Here is a 17,005-nt window from a genome sequence, read left to right on the forward strand (position 1 = left end):
TACACAAAGCTTTAGTCAACATTTTAAACAAGTCATTTGTAATGCATATTGGCCACTATATAAGTACTTTATTACACTAGACAATACAAAAACCTTAAGTCATCGTGAGAATTTCGTCTTGGTTTTAAATTACTGAATAAAGTGACCAAGGCATATTTCCATCGCATCGTGATTTTCGCTTCCTAGCTTTATGACCTTACATGCCAGTCTTGTCTTCGCAGCTTTATGGCCTTACACGCCCGTCTCTCTTCAGTCTTCCCACCTTTATGGCCTTACACGTCCATCTTATGTCTTCCCAGCTCTATGGCCTTACACGCCCGTCTTCTGTCTTCCCAGCTTTATGGCCTTACATGCCCGTCTTCTGTCTTTCCAGCGTTATGGTCTTATATGACCGTCACTCTTCAGTCTTCTCAGCTCTATGGCCTTACACGCCCGTCTTCAGTCTTCCCAGATTTATGACCTTAAATGCAGTCTTCTGTCTTCCCAGCTTTGTGGCCTTATATGCCCGTCTTCCCAGCGTTATGGTCTTATATGACCGTCACTCTTCAGTCTTACCACCTTTATGGCCTTACACGCCCATGTTCTGTCTTCCCATCTTTATACATGCCCGCCTTCTGTGTTCCAGCTTTAGGACTTTAAACACACCAGTCTTCTGTATTCCCAGCTTTATGGCTTTACACTCCCGCCATATTTCTTCCCATTTTTATGGCACTACACGCGGATCTTTCGTGACCTCACGTGCCAGTCTTCTGTCTTCCCAGCTTTATGCTTTTACACGCCCGTCTTCTGTCTTCCCAGCTTTATGGACTTACATGCCCGTCTCTCTTCGGTCTTCTCATCTTTATGGCCTTACACGCCTATTTTATGTCTTCCCAGCTCTATGGCCTTACACGTCCGTCTTATGTCTTTCCACATTTATGACCTTACATGCCTGTCTTCTGTCTTCCCGATTGTATGGCCTTACATGCCCGTCTTCTGTCTTTCCATCATTATGGTCTTATATGACCGTCTCTCTTCAGTCTTACCACCTTCATGGCCTTTAAGTTTTGCGTTAATCATTACGGTAAAACTTGGAAGTTAACCCGTTCTGCTGGAATGAAGGGATAAATCACGTGAATAAAATATAATTGGCGCCACTTGAGATAAATGAGACTTCAAACAGATTCAAAAGAAACTGCGGGCAATGTATAAGCTTTTATCGTCTAAAATATTATGACGTAAAAAGATCTCAAAATACTAGTAAACGTCACAAATTTATTCATAAATAAATAAACAGCAAAAGAAAGTAACAATGTATATGCACGCCTAGTTCATGCAAGCAGCTTATTAAAACCAAAAACAATCCATTTATGAGATCAAAGGCAAAAAATAATTGGTGAAAAATAGTCGACTATAACAGAGGTCTCTTTATTTGAATATCGGTGTTCTAGGTCTGTTAGGAATTTCAGCAACTGGAAGTTTGTCTCCTTTCCAGGGTCTGGAAAATAGGTCGTTATATTTAACTTAAAAATTGCATATAATCATAGAAGAATCTACGATAATATCGTAAAACTCAAGAAAATATTTTTTAATTAACATTTAACTAAATCTTTTATTTTCCTAAAGGAAAAAAAGGAGCGAAACAATGATTAGTTATGGTTACTATGTACAGCTACCATGGCTAAAATGTTCAAGTCAGTTCTGAATGGTAAAACTTTGTGAAAACAGATTCACAACTTACTGCAGCTCGCTTTCTGGGGTCGTCTACTAATAATGTCGAGGAGATTTTAAAATGTTATTACATTAAATTGTGTTGAATTTTAAAAATACTTTTAAAATCCCAAACAAAATCGATAACTGCAGAGTATTTTCGTGTTTAGGCCAGGAAAGTGAATCTTACAAAAACTATTACAAACATCAAAGCTTTAGTTTCCGTGACAACGAACATCTGAAATAAGATCTTACTTATAATACATCCTTGGTGCATCTTTTATGTTTAGTGCTTGAAATACCTGCAAGAGGAAACGAAACAAAATCGCAGATAATAAAATAAAAACAAAAAGTAAACAACAAAAAAGCAACAAAAAACACCAAGACCATCTCGAGGAAAAACGTTTAAGGCAGTCTCTTTTCACCTCTGCCTCAATCCATCTTAGATAATTTACATGGCGCCTAAGCAAAGCAAAGTCCCAAGCTTTTGTTCAGAATTCATATGTTCGATGAATCAAGACAACTTGACTGCTAATTGAGAAAATTTGATGGCATTCTTTATTCAGTAGCATAGCATGGAACAGTCAAGCTAAATGAGAGAGAGAGAGAGAGAGAGAGAGAGAGAGAGAGGCAATATATGTAGTCTGATGGAAACAGTTTTTTTAGATCAAGTCATAATAACAAAAGTACCAGCTAACGCATTAAAAAGCTACAGATAGAAATAGTTTTGTACTGATATTACGATTGTGAAAGGTTATGACAGAATCATCATTTTATTTACTTACTGGTATGGTATAATTTGTTGGTGTTTTGATTTCAAACTTTTTCGTCGCTGACGATTTCTTTGAAGTGTCCAAGATAACCGTAGTGAGAGAAGTGGACGCTCCATTGGGGGGCGAGGATACTGTCGAAGGGACGGACGTTAGATGCGACGTTAGCCGCGCTGCTGCCGTCTGCGGTCTGATCCGCATTACTAAGCTCTGCGTGTCAAAGGTCGTCGGCTGCGTCCTGACTTGCTGGGCCGACCTTCTGGACAGAGCTCGGCGCATGTTGGCTTCTCTCTCCCTCTGTTTCTCCAGCTGAGCTAATGAAATGAATACAATAAAAAGAGTTTTATTAAATCACACACACACTCTCATTCACACACACACATACGAACATACAACTACACACACACACACATACGTACATACAAATGCACACACACACAGATATATATATATATATATATATATATATATATATATATATATATATATATATATATATATATATTGAAGGAGAGAGAGAGAGAGTAATAACCATATGGACTGAGAGAGTAAAAGCTAAAAGGAATTACTGTGCTATCAAAAGGAAAGCATGCAAGATTACATTGTGCTTGTAAATTTAAACAAATATTCTGCATAGGGTAACTGTCACATAACACTTATTAGCTACCTTTTGATCATAACCACATATCGTTCGAATATACATAAATTTGGGACCGTTCGTTTGCATATAAAATGGAAAATAACACTAGTCTCTCATTAGTTCAATTTTTTAAAATCCTGTATCAAAAAAGGCAAGTCATTAAACAGCATTATGAAAACGGACATTTGTTGCATGTGCCATTATATCGTAAGGACTCACAATAATGTCTGTTCTAACTCCTTACTGTTAAACTTAAAGACCTAATAATGTTTCCTACCTTAAATATTCTCAGCATGTTTTTGTTTTAATGTTTTCTAATTTCATGGTGTTTGTTTTTGTAATCATATCATTATATATTTTTTTATCTTATAGGTGTTGTCTAATGTTGTAAAGCGCTTAGAGCTTCTAAAGAGTAGGCGCTATACAAAGTCCTCATTATTATTATTATTATTATTATGCACGTGCGTAAGGGCTCAAGATAATATTTGTTCTAAGGACTCGGTGTACTATCTGTTCTAAGGACTCACGATAATGTATGTTCTAAGGACTCACTGTAATAACTGTTGTAAGAACTCACTATAATATCTGTTCTAAGGACTCACGATAATGTCTGTTCTAAGGACTCACAATAATGTCTGTTCTAAGGACTCACTGTAATAACTGTTCTAAGAACTCACTGTACTGTCTGTTCTAAGGACTCACGATAATATATGTTCTAAGGACTCACGATAATATCTGTTCTAAGGACTCACGATAATATATATTCTAAGGACTCAAGATAATATTTGTTGTTAGGATTCGCTGTAATATCTGTTCTAAGGACTCACGATAATGTCTGTTCCTACTCATTGATATTAATATGCACATTGTAAGTATCATTCCCGTCAACACTTGGCCTGTGGTTACAAAATATTAACCTTAAATAAAAGAAGTCATCAGACTTTGTGTATGACGATAACTGTCGTCTATCAGAAGTATGAGTATCAGTTTTCAGCAAATTGTTTTTCTTGGTAACATTATCAGTTCAGAAAAGAGGTTTTTAATATACGCCACGATTATTATTTGCGAAACTAGCAGTAGAGAGAAAACTGTCCAAATCATAAGCATTTAGGTTCAACATCAAATAAGCACAGCAGACTCTATATATAGGAGTATATTGATTAAGTACTGTAATCACAAATAGGTTAAACTATTGAATCACCTGACATTATAAAAACAAATTTCATTTTCACTAGTTTCTAAATTTTGCTTAAGATCGCAGTCAGCAACAATTCAAATCTATTTTTAAACTACCACTGCAAATTTAATGAAAGCAAATTTATATGCGTCTTCACACTTTAGTGTTCATCTATTCCAACCAAAGTGGTTACTAATGCCATAGATGGGTCACTGATGTTACGGATGCTTCGTTGATGTTACGGGTGGGTCACGGATGTTAGGATATGTTACTGATGGTAAGGATAGGTCACTGATGTTACGGATTACAGTCAGAGTCCATGCAATTACCATATCATTCTCATAGCTCAAAAGAGAAGAGGTCCTAAAATATTACCCTGCGATACACCTCATGATATTGTCAAAGATCTGGAATCAGTATTGTTAACACTTACAGATTTTGTATTTATTAGATATGATTCAAACCATTTAATGGATGTAGCTCTTAATCCAATTTATGTTATACAATACACCATGATTCATTGTGTATTTTTTTATAAAAATTAGAACATAAAATCATTCCAGTGTAGAAACCTTTGCACGTCTGGATCGTAATATGACTATAAAAATGAATCAAGGATGTATCAACAGAGAACAATCCCATAAAACCCGACTGTAGTTCCTAAAGTTATTCTCAGTTAAAAAGTCTTCAAGCTGATCATAGACTGATCCCTCTAGAATCCTGGATATAATGCTACCTATACCACTATCATTCTATAGGCCTTGCGGGATTTTGTCAAGTCCTGTACTTATATATGGATTAATGTTGTTAAGTTCTTTGTAAAGAAAGTCTTCACTAACAGGCTGAAATTTTAGCGTATTAACATAAACATTTCTTACCCTGTTAAATGTTTTAAAAAGATCCAAATGTTCATTTTATTGTAAATTTACTGATAATGGCTCAATAAGAGTAGATGCTATATTAGCAAAGAAATGATTGAAATAATTTGGAATACAACATAGACAACTATGGCATTCGCTACCATCAATAGTCAATACAATATTACGGTATTAGCTACCATCAGTAGTCAATACAATATTACGGTAGTCCCTACCATCAATAGTCAATACAATATTACGGTATTAGCTACCATCAATAGTCAATACAATATTACGGTAGTCCCTACCATCAATAGTCAATACAATATTACGGTATTAGCTACCATCAATAGTCAATACAATATAACGGTAGTCCCTACCATCAATAGTCAATACAATATTACGGTAGCCACTACCATCAATAGTCAATACAATATTACGGTATTAGCTACCATCAATAGTCAATACAATATTACGGTAGTCACTACCATCAATAGTCAATACAATATTACGGTATTAGCTACCATCAATAGTCAATACAATATAACGGTAGTCCCTACCATCAATAGTCAATACAATATTACGGTAGCCACTACCATCAATAGTCAATACAATATTACGGTAGTCCCTACCATCAATAGTCAATACAATATTACGGTAGTCCCTACCATCAATAGTCAATACAATATTACGGTAGTCACTACCATCAATAATCAATACAATATTACGGTATTAGCTACCATCAATAGTCAATACAATATTACGGTAGTCCCTACCATCAATAGTCAATACAATATTACGGTAGCCACTACCATCAATAGTCAATACAATATTACGGTAGTCCCTACCATCAATAGTCAATACAATATTACGGTATTAGCTACCATCAATAGTCAATACAATATAACGGTAGTCCCTACCATCAATAGTCAATACAATATTACGGTAGCCACTACCATCAATAGTCAATACAATATTACGGTAGTCCCTACCATCAATAGTCAATACAATATTACGGTAGTCCCTACCATCAATAGTCAATACAATATTACGGTATTAGCTACCATCAATAGTCAATACAATATTACGGTATTAGCTACCATCAATAGTCAATACAATATTACGGTAGTCCCTACCATCAATAGTCAATACAATATTACGGTAGCCACTACCATCAATAGTCAATACAATATTACGGTAGTCCCTACCATCAATAGTCAATACAATATTACGGTAGTCACTACCATCAATAGTCAATACAATATTACGGTATTAGCTACCATCAATAGTCAATACAATATTACGGTATTAGCTACCATCAATAGTCAATACAATATTACGGTAGTCCCTACCATCAATAGTCAATACAATATTACGGTATTAGCTACCATCAATAGTCAATACAATATTACGGTATTAGCTACCATCAATAGTCAATACAATATTACGGTAGTCACTACCATCAATAGTCAATACAATATTACGGTATTAGCTACCATCAATAGTCAATACAATATTACGGTAGTCCCTACCATCAATAGTCAATACAATATTACGGTAGTCCCTACCATTAATAGTCAATACAATATTACGGTATTAGCTACCATCAATAGTCAATACAATATTACGGTAGTCACTACCATCAATAGTCAATACAATATTACGGTATTAGCTACCATCAATAGTCAATACAATATTACGGTATTAGCTACCATCAATAGTCAATACAATATTACGGTAGTCACTACCATCAATAGTCAATACAATATTACGGTAGTCACTACCATCAGTAGTAGTGAAAGGGGTCACCCTACGGACAATGGGAATTAGCATTACAGGGACCCCTGGGTCACTCTACGGACAAGGGAAATTTAACATGGAGAAAAATCGTGGGTCACTCTACGGACAAGGGGAATTAACATGGAGAAAATCGTGGGTCACTCTACGGACAAGGGGAATTGAACATGGCAATAAATCGTGGGTCACTCTACGGACAAGGGGAATTTAACATGGGATTTTTTTTTTAAAAATTTTTTTAAAAAAGGGGTAGGCAATTCAAAGACTATCTCTTTTCGAGAAATATGGCTGGCCCTGAAAAGGGCCTTTGGTTTTTATGTTAATGTATTCATTAACATAAATGGCACCGCATTGGTCTTCTTCTTGTCCTTAGGCTGCGTCTTACTGTTGGTCCGTACATCAGCACTCTTTTCAGGCATCCTTGTCTTTCGACGTAGATCCTACGTATCCACAGGCTGGTGTTGGTCCTGTGGACAACGGTCCACTTCGATCGGACATACATGAGCAAGTCTGTCCGAAACATCATGGAAGACACAAGGGTGGATGACTCAACTGTAGTCCACATCTTGAAGCGACGAGAACAGGTGAATCAATGCAGTCAACGGCGCTTATTTATAGGCGGAGGAAGGATTGAAACGGATTGAGTTCATTTACCAATCCGAACACGCGTTACAGAATTCAGTCAGCTCGCATCCAATCCGAAGAGACCAGTCTGTGACGTCACGTAGTCTATTTAGATTCGCTAGCGCTTGTGTGCAGTCAATCTATGCGACAGTGATTCAACATGACGGAAACTCAGAAAACGATCCATTGGGGTGCACCAGCAGGGGAGACTGCCCAAGGGAACTCGGACTTACTTTCAGAAGAGGTGAATTGGGATTTTGTGGATTTTCTCTCCTCGCAAGAATTTGTTCCGGAACCTTCGTTACCTTCTTCATTACCGCAAGTGGAGAATTTTAGACAGAGACAGAAAGAAGAATTGGAGAAATTTATACAACGACAAAAGGAAGCGGAACAGGCTTTTCTCCTACAGCAACAGCAACAAGAAGAAGAGGTAAGAAAAAAACAACAGCAAGAAGAAGTAGCAGCAAAGAAACAAGAGGGTGAAAATCAAACGGTCACGGTACTGTTGGACATTTTAGCGGAGTTAAGAAGTCTGAAACAAATGTATCAGACTTCTTTATCACGACCGAAGAGAATACGACCTTCCCGAGCTAAACACGTCAACCCTGTGACTAAGCCTACCGTACCACCCTTAGTGATTTCAACCCAATCATTATCATCATCATCAACATTACGCAGTCCAGAAGTAGGCCTTGGCCGTGGCAAAGGCATAAGGCAGTTAAAGTTGATTGCTTAAACTCACCCTTTCACCATGAAGAAAAAGGCCCTTTTCAGGGCCACCCACATTTCTCGAAAAGAAATACAATTTCAATTTGCCAATAACTCAGAAAAAAAAATAAACCCCACCCATGTTACCGTTTTAGTACGTGTCTGTGTATGAGTGCGTGAGTGTAGCTTCTTATTTTAAAATCACAACTCAAAGACACTTACCTTATATCATTCATTTATTCTTTTCTCCATTTTTTACAATCCAATTCACAATTTATAACACAACGCTTTAATAAAAAGTTCATTAATTTCTTTTTTTCTCCTTGTTTAGTCTCTCTGTTTTTTGAATTTCTTCACCGTCACACTCTTTTCCTCTTCTTCCTCCTCGCTTTCTTCCCTTCTTCTTTTTTTCTCCTGTTTCTTTTTCTTCACCTGTCTTCTTTCTTCGTCAGAAGAATCCCTCTCTTCCTCTGAACAATCCCTCTCTTCTTCTGAAGAATTCCTCTTTTCTTCTGACTCCTCTTGTTTCTTTTTTGGGCAATCTGGAGACCAATGTCCTTTTTCTTTACAATAATAACAGGTATCTTGACTTTTGTCTTTTTTATCCCCTGTTTTTTTTCTTTTTTGACGGTCTGGACACTCTGAAGACCAATGCCCTTTGTTCTGACAGATATAGCAAGTATCTTGACTTTTATCTCTAAAGGAAGGAGAGTAGTCCGTAGGCTGGTCTGAAGAGAATTTTCTAATGACCCCTCGCAAAGCTCTGACGAAACGTTCCATCTGGTCAGTCTCTTCCATCGTTGTGCTCGGCTTGAGAGTGAAATGAATAGTGAAAGGACAAGACACACACCCTTTTATATACGCTGGTCTGCTATGACTATAAAGTAGTTTATGGTGTTTGAACTTGAGTCATTTGACTTTTTGCTTTCAAGATGAAACGATCCCATTCATTCGAGAAGAAAGAAGAAAGTAAGAGGCAGAAACGTGATCTATCGCCTCGTACCAGGGCTGAAATCTTGGCACAAATTCATGCCAGTGATTTTGAAGAGGACATGAGTGAACCAGAATTTGAAACCTCTAAACCAAATTCACCACCCTTTGTCAACCCTGAAAAGTACTATTCCATTCGAGAGACGGAAAAGCGCTCCTCTAGAAAATTTAGAACCACGGCTTACAAATACACGGTGAAGTTTAAAGATTTCAAGGCTGAAGTGCCATTGGAGAAAGCAGAAGTGTTCATCACCGAGGTGTGGGATTCTTTGCTCACTTCACTCAAGCAGCAATGTCAACCCAAAGAAGACGATCGCTTGAGACTTTCCATACAACACGACGGTTTGAAATCCCCTGTTTGGATCGAGTTTAGCACCCCTGCAGAATTGACTGCTTCCAAAGTCATGGACAAGATTCAACACGTACAACAATCTAATGATCAGTTTGACATCACCGATGGTAAAGCCACACTGGACATGACCCACGTCTCTCCTCCTCAAGGGACAGGACGCAAAAAGATGTTATTGGTGGACGACCTTCGCAACACCAAAACGAGTCTCGTCCGAATTAACAACCCTCATGACCAGATGTGTTTAGCCCGTGCCATCGTGGTGGGACGAACCTATGCCAACAAGAACGACACGGTAGAATGGAAAAGAACCTGGGACACTATTCAACGTTCCGACCGAGCCAAACAACGAAATGAAGCAGAACTCCTGTTACAACAAGCCGGATTGCCCAAAGACACACCCTGTGGCATTCCAGAGATGCAAAAATTGCAAGATGCCCTAGCTCCACGATACACCTTGAAAGTGCACCCTCAAGAAGTGCGCGGACCTCTGTTGTTTCGAGGCCAAGACTTTAAGGACGGAAAATACATTCACCTTTATCATCACGATGACCATTTCGATACCATTACCAGTATCACTGGATTCCTGAGATATGTTTATTATTGTGAGAAATGTGACTATGGTTATAATAATCGAGAGCAACACAAACATTGTGGATGGAAATGCTCAGGATGTTTGGCCTCTCCACCCTGTCTGAGCGAAGAACCAGTGCCTTGTTCCACTTGTCTGCGCACGTTTGTCAGCCCTAAATGTTACCAACAACATTTGAAGACGCAAGGTTCACAGAAGAAATGTGCTTGTCAACTGCTGAGATTGTGCTCTACGTGTGAACAAGTCATACGTACCAATAATACCAAGGCACACGTATGTTCAGGAAAGAAAAAATGTCACATTTGTCACCACATCGTGGACTTGGAACACCAATGTTACGTGCAAAAATACCAACCCCCACCAGAGAAAGAGGACGGTCACAAGAAGAAAGGCAATTTCATCTTTTTCGATTTCGAATGCATGCAAGAGACTGGCATTCACATCCCTAATTTCTGCGTGGCTCATCGAGCGTGCGAGAAGTGCATTCAAGAACCTATCTTCAGTCATTGCCCTCACTGCAGCAAGATTCCTGGAGGGCGTGAAAAAATCTTTCGGGGACCAAATACGTTAGCCGATTTTGCCCAATGGGTCTTAGACCCCGTCGACAAGACGTGGAGCCAAGAGGACATCGAACGTTACGGAGATTGTCATCGTCATGCCACGGTGATGGCTCACAATTTTTCCGGATACGATGGACAGTTTCTTTTGAGGTACTATACGGAACAAGGCACCGAACGTCCTAAAGTGACTTTGAACGGGGCCAAAATCATTTTCATGCAAGTGGGACAAGTACAGTTTAAAGATTCGATGAGCTATTTGGCCATGCCTTTGAGTCGAATGCCTAAAACGTTTGGAATGACAGAAATGGCTAAAGGGTACTTTCCACACTTTTTCAATACGGAAGCCAATCAACATGCCGTTCTACCCCATTTACCTGAGGCTCACTATTACGACCCCGACAACATGCGTACCGAACAACGAGAAGCTTTCTACGCTTGGTACCAGGCTCACGCCTCGAACCCTTTCGACTTTCAGGAAGAAATGCTAAAGTATTGTCGTTCCGACGTGGACATTTTACGACGTTGCTGTGGAAAATTTCGAGAACTGTTCATGGAACACGGAGGGGTCGATCCTTTGAAAGAAGCTTGCACCATTGCCAAAGCGTGTTCCTTAGTGTATCGACAACGATTCATGCCTGAAAACACCGTGGCTGTCATCAGTCCTCAAACGACCCACTTTGTCAAACGTCAATACTCGGTCAAAGCCCTACGTTGGTTACATTACTTGTGCGACAAGGAAGACAAGTGGATTCAGCATGCCCGTAACGGAGGGGGCGAAAAGACCATCGGAACGTATTCGGTCGATGGCTGGGACTTAGAAAACCCCAAGATCGTGTACGAGTTTAACGGTTGCTTATTTCACGGATGTCCCGTCTGTTACCCTGACCGTGGTACTAAAAATCAGTTTTTGCAACGAACCATGGAAGACTTGTACCAGGACACTTGTCAGCGACGCCTAAAGTTAGAACAGGAAGGATACCAAGTGGTGGAAATGTGGGAACACGAGTACGATCACCGTATGAAAACCGATCCCGAGTTTAAACGTCTCGTGGAAAGTTACAAGCTGATGGACCCGCTGAACCCGAGGGATAGTTTGTACGGAGGAAGGACCAATGCCACCTGTTTGCTGTACCAAGCCGACGAAGAGAAAGGAGAAGAAATCAAATACTTGGACGTGTGTTCGCTGTATCCCTACGTGTGCAAATATTGTCGCTTTCCTGTAGGGCACCCGCAATTGCTGACGGAACACATCGACCTGGTCAACATTCGACAATACGAAGGCTTGATCAAGTGCAAAGTTTTGCCTCCCACGAACCTATACCATCCCGTCTTACCTCACCATTGTCAAGGCAAACTGATGTTTCCCTTGTGCCGTACTTGTGCCGAAACGTGCAACCAAGACCAGCCTTGTCAGCACAGCCAGGAAGAACGGGCCTTGACGGGAACCTGGGTCAGCGTGGAATTGTTCAAAGCTCTGGACATGGGATACCAACTGTTAGAAGTGTACGAAATTTGCCACTTTCCCAAGACACAACAGTATCGCAAGGGTGACCCCACGCAGAAAGGCATTTTCGCAGACTACGTGGATGCCTTTTTGAAACTGAAGCAAGAAGCTAGCGGCTATCCTTCCTGGTGTCACACTCCCGAAGACCAAATAAAATTCAAAGAGAAATATTACGAACAAGAAGGCATCACTTTAGACCACATCGAGAAAAACGAAGGCAGGCGATCGTTTGCCAAAGTGATGTTAAATTGCTTGTGGGGTAAAATGGCACAACGACCGTGTTTACCCAAGACGGAATATTTGACAGAACCTTCCCGCTACTTCCAGATGATTCACGACAAAACCAAATACATGAAACACGTGGACGTCGTTCGAGAGAATTTGATCTTGGTCAATTACGAAGAAGATCTGGACTTTGTACAAGACGACCCTTTTGGAAATGTCATCATTGCGGCTTACGTGACAGCCCATGCTCGCTTAAAATTGTACGAAGCTTTAGAACTGTTAGAAGAACGCGTCCTGTACTTTGACACGGACAGTTGCATCTACATCCATCACCCGATTCAACATCACCCTAGCATCGAAGGAGACCGTTTAGGAGCCTGGACAGACGAGCATCCCGACGACAAGATTCTAAGTTTTGTCAGTGGCGGTCCCAAAAATTACGGCTACGAATACCGGGACAAACAAGGAGAAGTGCACACGACGTGCAAAGTGAAAGGACTGACTCTGAATTATCGTACCAGTCGAGTGGTCAACTTTGGGGTATTGAAAGAAGCCTTGCAATCGGGAGAGGATGGAAACTTTAAAGTGACCACCTATCAACCGAACAAGATTGCACGTTTACCTACTCACCACATCGTCAGTCGACCCTTGGAAAAAGTCTATCAAATTGTATACCAGAAGCGAGTGCGACTTCCCAATCATTTCACCTTACCGTATGGACACGTTGGTATAAAACATTGGTTGTAAGAGGATAGTTACGAGAAAGATGACTTCGCCACAGCAAGAATCGAGTGAGAAACCCGATGAGAACTCCAAGTTCAAACCCTACCATTTTCCAGTCTTCTTACCTGACTATTGTGATTGTGCCCGTCGATTGGACACGTTTCAGAAATGGCCTACGGATAGGGAAGGATTACCTTCTTCGCATGTTTTAGCTAGAACAGGATTTGTCTACTTGGGACCTGAGTCAGGATTGGGATACGAGGTACAGTGTTTCGCTTGCGGACTGAAGTTACGAATGGATCTATGTATCTATAAAGATTCAGCTATTCTGGAGCATACTCGATGGTCTCCGAATTGCCCTTACCTTTCTATGGCCTTTCCATCCATCACACTACGGTACAATGTTGACGGTACCTTAGAGACGGTACCTTCCAGAACAGGACATAAAAAACGTAAAAAAGGAAAGATGTACAAGTTGGAGACTGCATTGAGACTAGTATAAAAAAGGGGCTATGGTCAAGATCGATAGTTCATTGTGACTACCAAGACCGAGCGAACAAGATGAATACTTTGAAAAAGACATCGTTCCAGTTTGGGGATTGTAAAAAAGTTGTATCTTCCTCTAGTGTGACTAATACTGGATGGATAAGACCCATGCATTGCGACGGAAAATGTCCGGAAGGAAACTGCGATTGTCCATGTGGTTACCATTGTAATTGCGTAACGGAGTTTGCAGACGAGTGCGATTGTGAGCCTTGCGATGGGACCGATGCTGCACGTTGTGACCTGAGTGATGCCGTAAAGCATCATGGGAACTTTGTTTTCACTGCCCCTGTCATGGAAAGTGATGCTGTGCGTGTCAAACCTGAGGGATGCGAAAGCGATGCCGCTCGTCCTCTTAGACATTTTACCGGGTTTAAAGGGGAATGTTCACCTTCACGTCTACCCCCCTACGGATGTCATCCAGCCCTGAGCAAACTCCTGTTCATGTCACCCAACCCTTATCGAAACGAACCTGTGAAAGACGAATATTCGTTTCCTGTGCGTTTGTCGGAATACTGCGACTTTGAAAATCGTCTTCAATCGTTCAAAGGAAAATGGCCAAAGTATCTGGGAGGACCGACCCCCGAAGAATTAGCCAGAGCCGGATTTTTCTACTTGGGCGAAGGAGATAAAGTCAAGTGCTTCAGTTGCGGTGTGTCACTTCACCACTGGGAACCGCAAGATTCGGCCTACGTTGAACATGCTCGATGGTCACCGAATTGTCATTACTTACCCTTAGTGGGACCGAGACATTGAAGAAACTTTTTACCATAATCATCTGTTCATGGATACTTTACAAGAGAACATTCGTGCTTTGCCTGTGGAGTTGAGAGAACGCATTTATCGAGAGCTGGTCAAAATACAAGTGAAACGTAAAGAACAATTGCATCCGATACGTCACCGGTGTTTGAACCACTGGTACCTTCAGGCTATACAAGGACTGATTCAATTGAAAGTGTTCCATTGGACAGACATTGATCAACGACCTCCTGGTTATAAAAAGGAATGGTTTGGTATTGACGATTCTATCTACTACATTGTAAACGTACTGCATCGAATTCCAGAGGAAGAGTTAACGAATTACAAACTTTTTGAACACAATGTCAACTTGGTGAAAGAGGAAACTTCTGAACGAATTGTAATGTGTAGATTAGTGACTCAACGATTTAAATTCGACACTGAAGTGAAACCATGTTTGTGCAAAGAGTACATTTCTTGTGTCAGACCAAAGAGGATTTAGTATGACCTATTCATGGATACTTTACAAGAGAACATTCGTGCTTTGCCTGTGGAGTTGAGAGAACGCATTTACCGAGAGCTGGTCAAAATACAAGTGAAACGTAAAGAACAATTGCATCCGATACGTCACCAGATCTTTAACCACTGGTACCTGAATGGTATAAGAGAACTGATTCGTCAGAAATTCTTTCAATGGTCAGACATTGTTCAAAACTTTGAGGTCGCTAATGATCGACATGTTCATGATTATGGTTACTTCGAGATTCAGCTAGTGCAATGCATTGAGGAAGACAAGTTAAAGGATTACCAACATATTTCACGTGGAATCTACTTAGAGGAAGAGGAAACACCTAAACGAACTCTGACGTTTCGGTTACAGTATGAAAGATTTAGATTCCCTACTGGAGAACGAAGATCTCTGGCTAGAAAGTACGTGTATTGCATCCGAAAAAAAGAGAATATAAAAAGAGGCTGTCATGCCACGGTTTATGTCACATGTCATCCAACAGATTCCGTGGAAGGAACTCAATGACCATATTCAAACCGTGGATCATTACCATCAATTATTACAAGAACTGTATCCATTCAATTTGGGACGACAAGTGGTGTGTGTCTTAGTGACTTGTTTTCTGGGATTTCGTTTACCAGCCGATTCTTTGTGGACTCTTTACGATCAGTACTTACCACCTCCATGGCCTTAAATGGTCACGAAAAACTCCTTTTGTTCAAAGCCTTGCGTTTTCATCTGGATACTTCTCGACCTCAACAGGAAAAAAAGATTCGTCAACTTTTAGCGACCCAAGACGTGTATGACGATGTGTGTGTAGCTTGTGACTTACACCCTCATTGGACAGATGTTCGTGATTGGAAAAAGGGGGGCTTTGAGGCTTGGACCCAAGAAGTGGCCCAGTATGCACAAGAGTTGTTCAAGGAAAAAAGTTACTTTTCAACCTGTGTTAGTGACGGTGCCAGAAGAACCCGTCACCGAGAACAACCACTCGCTTCAGGACAGGACTGTCATGGACATGCCTGAAAGGTCATTCCGGGAGGACACTTGTGTGACAATACCTCATGTAGAGACTGTAAGAACATTACACACTGTCCCTAGGACATCTTGGTTACCCAAAACATGTTGTACAGACACTTGTTTATATTTCACTTTGATCGCTTTGCTGTGTTTTATATTCCTGTACATCACTATTTGGGTTGTATGTATTTTTGTCTTTCGTGTTCATATTTGAAACATTCAATAAACGTGTTCTGAAAAAGTATATAAACTCTTGTCTTGTTTGTTTTTCGTGTCACAAGTGACATTTCTCACACCATGGCTACCTCTGCTGTCTCTGCTCCCTCTTCCTCTACTGTCAAAGTCATCGACGAACACTTAGATCGTGCCAGTTGGGAGGCTTTGTATCTTCGCCATCCCTTTAACATGCTCATTGCTGGACCTAGCGGTTCTGGCAAAACCGAATTCGTCAAACGTTTGATCGAACATAAACATCATTTGATCGATCGGCCCCCTCAACGGATCGTGTGGTGTTACAAAGAGTGGCAATCGGCGTACAACCTCTTGCGAGAAAGTCAAGGCGATTCCATCGTGTTTGTGGAAGGCATTCCTAAAGAAGACGATGGCATCGTCTCTGACTCCCGTCTAACCCATTTGGTCATTTTCGACGACATGTTAGGAGAAGACGAAGAAGAAATTAAATTGTGGTTCACGCGCAAAGGGCATCACCGTAATGCCAGTGTCGTTTACATCACCCAAAATTTGTTTCAACAAAGTAAAGCCCATCGCACCATCAGTCTCAATGCGCATTACGTGGTCTTGTTTAAAAGCCCTCGAGATAAATCGCAAGTGCAAGTCTTAGCCAAACAGTTAGGAACGCCTTGGCTGACTCAGGCGTACGACGATGCCACTCAAACGCCACACGCCTATTTACTCGTCGATTTGAAACCTACGACCCCCGAGGATTTGCGATTTCGTACCCACTTGTTTCACCACTGGTGCCAAGACGGAG

General features: G+C 40.5%; 1 protein-coding gene across 6 annotated transcripts in view; it reads right to left on the reverse strand.

Moving 5' to 3' along the window:
• Positions 1-1,240: 1,240 nt before the first annotated feature.
• Positions 1,241-17,005, reverse strand: part of LOC149787575 (uncharacterized) — a 106,579-nt gene continuing 90,814 nt past the window's right edge. For all 6 annotated transcript variants that reach the window (XM_089973743.1, XM_089973741.1, XM_089973738.1 and 3 more), the window contains 3 exons: positions 2,475-2,773; positions 1,945-1,991; positions 1,241-1,477 (listed from right to left, as the gene is read on the reverse strand). In XM_089973743.1, the coding sequence (XP_089829869.1) occupies positions 1,408-1,477; positions 1,945-1,991; positions 2,475-2,773 (416 nt within the window). In that variant the 3' untranslated portion in view covers positions 1,241-1,407. The remainder of the gene's footprint in view (positions 1,478-1,944; positions 1,992-2,474; positions 2,774-17,005) is intronic.

The sequence above is a fragment of the Sinohyriopsis cumingii genome, chromosome 11, assembly GCF_028554795.1.
Source record: "Sinohyriopsis cumingii isolate HCF-2022 chromosome 11, ASM2855479v2, whole genome shotgun sequence".
Lineage (NCBI taxonomy): Eukaryota > Metazoa > Mollusca > Bivalvia > Unionida > Unionidae > Sinohyriopsis > Sinohyriopsis cumingii.